At 50.8% G+C, this 8,252-nt stretch overlaps 1 protein-coding gene across 1 annotated transcript in view; it reads right to left on the reverse strand.

Moving 5' to 3' along the window:
• PARK7 (Parkinsonism associated deglycase) overlaps window positions 1-8,252 on the reverse strand; it is a 16,158-nt gene that overhangs the window by 1,291 nt on the left and 6,615 nt on the right. The window contains exons 6-7 of the mRNA XM_015591311.2: window positions 5,792-5,878; window positions 5-115 (exon numbers count right to left, since the gene is read on the reverse strand). Of these exons, the coding sequence (XP_015446797.1) occupies window positions 5-115; window positions 5,792-5,878 (198 nt within the window). The remainder of the gene's footprint in view (window positions 1-4; window positions 116-5,791; window positions 5,879-8,252) is intronic.

Here is an 8,252-nt window from a genome sequence, read left to right on the forward strand (position 1 = left end):
TGGCCGCTCAGCGCCTCGACTATGGCAAGAGCGAACTCGAAGCTGGTACCAGGCCCCCGGCTCGTGAGGATCAGGCCATCCCGCTCCACGCGACTCTCCGAGTAGCTGTAATGACCTTGGGTGTGAAAAAGTGAAAAACGGTTACGGACTGACGGGCCGTGCTGGACCCTGAGCACCACTCAGCCGTCCGATCCCCTGCTGCAGCCCAAAACCGCCTTGCACAATTCAATCCAAAACACAGACCACGGCAGCCAGCCACTCAACGCAGTCAGGCCTCCCACCTCTTCAAAGCACAGCATGAGATTACAGGAGCTGTGTACCGCCAAGGGCGACAGACACTCACCACTGGTGACAGGAAACAAACACATGTGAGTCAGGCGTAGCTGCATAAAACCTTGTAAGTGTTGCGGGAGGTCTCAAGGTAAATGCCAATTACTCGCACTTACACTGTACAAGGAAAGCTCGCATGTCAATTCTGTGAACTGAAGGGAAGCGGAATATGCCCCTCCATGACTGCAGGACATGCCACCCCAAAGGTGCCACTTTGAAACATTTGAGCTGAAGGCTCTTGAAAAACGACGATGCGGGGAAAGGCTTTCTCTGAGCTCCCCCGATCTGCCCAACACAGACCCTCCAGAAGGACTTCAGAGGTCACAGATCCCCTCCCCAGGTTTCAGTAGTCAGCAAGATGGACTCTTGTCACAAAAGGAGACCAGAAGTGACACCACAGCCAAACTGCCCCAGGCTACCATACCCCCAACAACTCTTCTAAGTGCCCAGGCACCTTGCCCAGAAGCCACCTTCTCTCCCCTGAGGCCCCTCCCCGCCCCTTCCCCGTGGATGGCGCTTAGGATGGAATTCTCAGCCTGGTCGCAGGTTGCTCTTTCTCGCTGGGTGTCTCCTTCGAATACGAGACAGATGTGTTGAGCAACGGTGCTCTTCCCTAACCTGTCCGCTGCTACAGCACTCTGCCGAGAACTGGCGGGTGCGGGGGGCAAGCAGTGTGGAAGGTAGGAACTACCTGTATGTGCACACACACTCCGCGACACGTCGGGAAGGGAGTGAGGTGAGGAGGAAGAAACCGCTCTCATTTCTCGGGGCCCACATGCCTTCTGCGTCCCTCGACTGGCTGCGCTTCTGCAACTATGATAACGAGAAATATGCTTCTCCTACGTCCGGGGAGTCTCGGCCACAAGGGCAGGGCCCGCCACATGGGCTGCCCAGGCCAGGCCCACCAACGTGCACGGGTCACTGCCCCACGTGGAGCTCCCACATCCTGGGTGCCGAGCGGCCTCCCCCAGGAGCTTCTTGGCACCCTGCCCCTTCGGCTCTAGAGCAGTGTCCCACCTGGGAGGCGCTGCCTGGGACCAACCTGTCCAAACCAAGCCCCTCAGGTCACAGCACCCTCCCGCACGACATGATCTGTCAACAGCTCATCAGTCTCCTCGTGCACTGTCCCCTCTCCGAAAGGCGAGGCCTAGCACACTGATGTCTAAGTACCAGGAGAACGGCCAGACGAAAGACAGCCAGCCCCGGTGCCCCGTGCTCCTGTGCACCCGACACGGGGTCTCTGTGTCCCCCCTCCCGTCCCCCATGTTCAGCACCAGCGGACAGGAGGCCGGCCCAAAGTACTGATCAGAGCTCATCCGGTTCTGGCCCCCATGGAGAACCTTTGCCCACTTTCTCTAGCACCCTGAGCTGAACTTGAACGCCGGGTCACGGTACACAAGTGCTCTGGGTCCGGCCGGCAGAGACTGAAATGCAAGTAACCACAAGGGGGACAGAAAAGAACCTGCCATCCAGGTGGAAGCGAATGGTGACCTGGCTGAGGACGGTGGCGACAGAGAGGAGGTTTGAGATGTATCTTGGAGATAAAACGCCCAGAACTTAGTGAAGAGTTGGACGTGCGGAGGCGTCAAAGATGCCTCCCAGCTGTCTGTCCCCAGCAACTGGGCGGGTGGTGGTGCCACGCAGTGACATGGGACACGAAGGACAAACAGATTTAGGGGAGGGGTTAAAGCCGAAGAGACTCCTGTGGCATCTTGTCTTGCCTGGTCACTGCAGGCAGAGCCAGGCACACACACTTCAAACCACCCTCCCCGGCCCCAAAAGCCCGCCGACCATCGCGCCTCCGTCCCCCACCAGCCGGGGCAAGGCCGCCCCAGAGCCCGGGGAGACGCTCAGGGGACGCTGGTTCAACGAACAGCACAGAAAAGGCAGCTGACGACTCCGCTTAAAGCAGAAGTGACGCTTTTGCTCCCATGACGGGCTTTACAAACCACACACATCATGACGGTCATGTCTTCTCAAGGGGGATTAACACCGCCTGCAATAATTTGTCTCACACGCCTCATTAAAAATCTGGTCACCCACTGAAATAACCACATGCAGTATAGCTAAAGTTCCCCACGTCCTATTATGGAGGAAAAGAGGACCCCCGATTTGAGGGAAAAAGTCTTCATAACCGAACGTCATTTACTGACAGTTAAAACAGGCCAGAGAATTCTAAATGCTGAACAGGAAAACCAGCTGAGCTGGGATGAGCTGTGAGAGGGGCTGCCCAGACTGGGGTGGCGTGAGGCACAGTTCTAAATGGTTCACTTCTCTTGTGGGTAAAATATTACAAATACCGATTAAACTGGTTAAAGATGTTCCATGGGTCTTGGCAAAACTTCAACGAAGAAGAGCAAATGGTCTGCACTTAGCAACTACCACCACCTAGTGGCGACGACGGAGAAAAACAACGCGCTTGCTCTCTCACCAGCTGATATGTTTTGGGAATGTGGCAAATTGACACCTCACGTTCAATCTGACATAGGGCATTCATTTCGTTTAATTTTAAGCAAACACCCCAAAGCCAGAAAATCTCTTCAGAGAAAAAGCATCCGGGGAGGCCAGGGGTCAGCAACTCCCGCAGCTCGGCACCTGCACAAAGCTCCCATAGTCAGGTAGCTGCAGAGACCTGAGGTCCCCAAGAACTTGACATCCTTACTATTTGGCCCTTTAAGGGGAAGTCGCCAAGCAGAGCAGATCTGGGATCTGATGGGCCATTGAGCGGCCGTCTGACCTCTCTAAGCCTCGCTCTTCTTTTCTGCAAAGCGGGGACGACACCACCCTAATGGGACTATTGTGGGAACCCAGTCAAAGCCGACATTGTACGGATGGCCAGGCACGGGCAGTCGGGCCCCCGCCACGTCCCAGCACTGTCCAGCCGCCCTCCTGCCGCACGGCCAATGCTCTAAGTGCCTTGAACACTCCCTGAGCCCCCAGCAACCCTGAGGCAGGAGCTGTCATCCAGACGCCAGGCCAGGAGCGAGGCTCAGGTTGGAGCCCGCCAGGTGCACGGCGAGAGCTCGGGCTCCAGAGGTCCTGCTCCTCCCCGGGGCTCGGCTACGGCCTCCGGATGCCCGCTCAAGAAAATTACAGTCACCACTTACTTATTCTAAAAAGGGAGGAATGGAAAGACCCCGCCCGCAGACTGGACTGCACATTGAGCAAAAAGTTTCATACTGATCCAGTGAGTTCACGGTGACGACCAGCAGAAGGGCCTCGCCCAACGAGATAACCAGGAAGTGATCCCAGTTCCACTTCGCAGAATGTTCTAGGGGACAGAAACCTCCAATGGCTTTTTCCACACCGGGGTTCACTGACTACTCTGACGCCTGGTAGCGTCCATGTGTGTGGGACCCGCACCAAGACAGGGGCTGGGCCTGGGTTCTGGCTGACTCTGGGCGAGTCGCCTGGCTTCTCGGAGGTGACATCGAGATGACAACAGCTGGCTTGCTGGGCACTGGGGACTGTGAGGCTCCAGAGACCATGCACGTAAACGTACTTCATAAACGACTGAGTTGGCCGTCTGAGCCTCCCCAATCCCGATCAACCGGTGAGCTCGGGAGGCATTACAAGAAAACGCAAACGACAGACCCGCCTTCAGGTCCTGGAGGACTGTGTCCCCTCGAGTGCACGCTGCAGGGCAGCTGACTCGGTTCTTTCCAACCTGCCAAAACCTCCATCAGCTCAAAGCGAATTACATTCCTACATTAAAAAACGCCAGGACCAAGAGCCCTTTTTAAAACCCATTTCCATACAGATGGTTCTAACAACCTAGAATCTTTCTAGCAACTAAAATGATAGATGTTCAAGGAAATACTACTTTGGATCGAACTTCAGAATATACAAAATGTCCAACACCAAGTGTGAACCCCAACGTAAACTATGGACTTTGGGTGATGACGACGCGTCAATGTTGGTCCATGGACCGTAACAAATGTGGCAGCTGGCACGGGAAAGGACGCTGATGCTGCACGTGCCAGGCGGGGGTCTTAGGGACTCTGCACTTTCTGCCTGATTCTGCTATAACGCTAAAAATGCTCTAAAAAATAAGATCCATTGATTTAAAAAACAGCAACGTGAAAAATGCATCACTTTTCTTTGATGTGAAGGCGTAAGATGTAGTATTAATTGCTCTACTTTTTTAGCTCAGAATTAGCCCAGAGGAGACCGAGACAGGGCAGAAAGCGTATTGGTTGCAGTTATCTTCAAATCGGCCTTTGATATTATTATTATTTGGTTTTGTTTGTTCGTTCACTGATTTTTGGTTGGCTGGTGTTTTACACAGAACCAGGGGCTCAGCTTCCTCGCCGGCTGAACGCCGGGTGAGCCGCGGCGCCTCTAGCTGGACGCTCCTGCTTCTCCTGCAGCTGCCCACACTAGTGTGATGCTCCTTTCCCCCTGGAAGTTCCAGGGTCTCTGCTTCTGTTACGTGCGCTCCAGGGACAGATGGTAGAGGAAAATACCACCTGTCTGACAGAAGACAGTACCTGGTTGATCTGAATGCCAGCGGAGAAGCAGCAGCTGTCACCGAGGGAGCCCTGATGCTCACGGAGCTGTACATTCAGGGTTTGGTTACAGGGTTTTGCTGTTAATTACACACTGCCTTGTATTTTAAAATATGATGGGTATGTCTCTGCAAGCTGTTCACTCCTGGAGGACAGAGATAACGTCGTGCTTCTTTAATATTTATAGCCTCCAAATAAGCAGCGGCATCAGAAAATTAAAGAAATATTTGATAAATTACAAAAAAGATATGTCAGTGCTAGGTTTAAAAGGCAAGCTGCAGAATAATGTACGCAGTAGCTCTCCTCTGAGTAAACGTGTTCAACTACAAGGGTAATGAGCATGTGCAGAGACAACGCCACAGCTACTCAAGACACAGGTCACCTCTAAACACAGGACAGGGGCGCGAGTTCGTTTTCTTCGCCCCCTCGTTTGCATTTCTTACCATGAAAAAGAAACGGTCTTTACGAAAATAAATTGATAAAAGTTAAACGTCTAGCTACTATTTATGAGAAGTGTGTCGCCACAGTAAGCGGGCCTGCCACCCAGGCAGTCTCTGAAGGGCCAGAGCAATGTTCATTTTACCTCGGACTATGGGCAAAGGGCACTTTCTGAAACTGTTGTCGAGGTTTAAAATTTACCCTCAGGTTTCCGGCCAAGCGTTTAATAAAAATACTAGTTAAACTGGCATGTCATGATCTCTTCAACCCGTAACATCAGGACTCGGCTGGCCTCCGGCTCAGTTGCCAGGACCCAATGGTGCACCGGGTGACAGGCCTCTGTCCTGCGGCTCACTCCGTCTCTCCAGTTCAAACGCGTACAGAGAGCGCGAGCAACACCACACCGCACCTCCGCCCAGACTCCACGCATCGGATCATGCGGAGCAGGAAACCGAGCTAAATTACAGCCTTTAGAAAAGGCCTTACCGTACGTTAACATATAAGCGTGTACTTACTTCCATTCATCATTTTATCTTTAGCAAGTGGGTGTGTTGTAACTTTGCTTCCAAAACCTATTTCATGAGCCAACAGAGCCGTAGGACCTAAAAAAAAAAGATTAATAAAAAGATTTAAGTGTAGATGTAGAAAAACCCTTGTGTTAAAAATTGCAACAGCAAAAGTATTATTCAAAATCAGGAGGCTCTTACCTAAAATACTTATGATTCTGAAATGAAACACTTCTTAATATGAGGTAAAGTAGATTTATAATAAACCAGCTACTGGGCACTTCTGGCAAAAGTGTACAAAGTCAAAATACTTCAATACCATTTAATCATAAAGCTTTGCCTTGATCTGCAGGGAGCATGCAAACAACTTGACTGTGGCCCCCAGTCCAGGAACAGGCAGTGCGTGTGTCGGGGGCACAGAAGCGGGGAGACCCCCGAGGCCGCAACATCTGGCCTGACTCTTAGCAAATGGAGACTTCGGTTACACATTCAAGGCAACTGGCACGCTCCGAACTTCCGGACTTGAGTGCTGTTTTACAGACTAATTTTATTTTTTCCTTGAAAATAAAAAATTAGCACTCATCCATCCATCCATGTGTCCCAACACACCAGGTGGTAAAATTATTAAAATGAGCAGAACACCATGCAGCTGGGAAGGAGACGCCGTGAGAAGGCTGAGATGGGGGGGCATTAGCGTTTCTTTACTGAAATGACTTCAGAGCAGCGTGAACGAATGTCAGGTTGTGACCCTCTATGCCTCCCTCCTGAAATGAAGTTTTTAAAAATACACAGTTGCTAACTTGAGATTTTTACCAAAATGCGTTCACTAAAAATGGTCAACTTCGTTGACAATCACAAGCACATTTCGTAATAGTCCTCAAATAAGGACTAACACCAAAAAGGTGTGAACCTTTGCTATATTATCTTGAAACTTCTGAAAAAGTAGTTAGTCTACCTTTTTCCTCTAAGCCACACACACACACACACACACACACACACACACTTTGAGACTTCATGTCACACCTAGGAAAACATGCTTTAGAGTGGCACCTTGACCTTCGGTGGTTAGGACGCCGTAGCTAAGACCCTAGGACGTCTGCACACTTGGGCTTCGACAGACCCAAGCACTGGCTCTTGCTGGCCTTTCACTTTTCAACACAATTCCAAGTGAAAAGTGGTTACGTAACACACCAACAGGCCTCTCAAGTCACAGCTGCTCCAAGGGAAGAGCAAACGAATACGGAATTCCGCAAGCCTTCTGCCTCATGGAATGTATCAGTTTCAGACCAAGTCTTGACTTTTCTCTCTTAAATCAAAAGCCTCAAATATACTGCATGTCTCTCTCCACCTCGCTTTTATTCTGTGTGAGACAGCTATGTATGGCAGCAAATAGAAACTGCAGAATTATCACTCAATTTTTATTTCAATAGAGTTGTGAATTACCCTAAATATTTATTTTGTAAGATTTAAAAAAAATAAGTAGTTGCCTATATTATCTTACATTCTATAGCAGACGTCAAGATACGATGTCAGGAATGTCTAAGCTGCTCCTCACAGGGGAGAAAACGGCTGCCTATAGCCACATCAATGAACTCATGCTACAGCTGCAGGTAGGAAATCACATGTCCTACTCATCATGGTGAGCGCATCACCACTGCTTTCTGAGGCTTAAACATGCCATTTGGGGAATTAGGGAAGAGATGTTTAACTAGATCAGGACTTGAAATTCTGATGGATGAGAAGGCCGTCAAGTCCCCACAGGAGGTGGAGGGACAGGATGGAATTCCCTTGGATGGCCAAGGCGAAAGCCACCAGCGCCACCGTGTGGCACGTAGCAGGAAGAACACTACAGCCGCTCGCCAGCCCTTCCAAGTGTCCCTGAGACTATCTAGACCAGGCATCTGACAACTTCCAGGCTTCCTTCCCCTTCTCCTTCCCCCACTTAGAGTGGATCTCATTTTGTGTTCTCACGGCAGTCTCCCTTCCAAATCTGTCCCTGTCATTCACTGACATTAGCGGCTGAGTTCATATTCTTTCAGTTCAATGGACAGTCCCTAATTTCTAATGCAAAACTCATGAATCACCGTATTTTTCACCACACTTCTTGCTATTTTTTGCAGTCCCCAGAAGGGCAGTGTAGGACATTCAGCAATCAAACGTCACTGGGGCGCTGTTTGCTTTTTAATGCCTATTTAGATGACTATAAGGTCTAAGTATTCAAGCCTAAGTACAAAACAGTGAACCGGATGTGGCTAATCTGGCCACCTGAGTGACACAAAAGGCCAAACTGACACGTGCTTTTTACTCTCAGCAGAGTCACGAGGGAACAGCCCCGCCAGCCCTCCCCTCCTTCCTTTGGTGAGAGCACCTAAGAATGAGGCTGAGACAACTGGACCAAGTCCTTCCACGACCAAGAGCACCTCCGACTTCCTCCCCAGAGAGGGGCGGCTGCTTGGGCTGCAGGGACGGC

This window comes from Pteropus alecto, unplaced genomic scaffold (assembly GCF_000325575.1).
Source record: "Pteropus alecto unplaced genomic scaffold, ASM32557v1 scaffold125, whole genome shotgun sequence".
Lineage (NCBI taxonomy): Eukaryota > Metazoa > Chordata > Mammalia > Chiroptera > Pteropodidae > Pteropus > Pteropus alecto.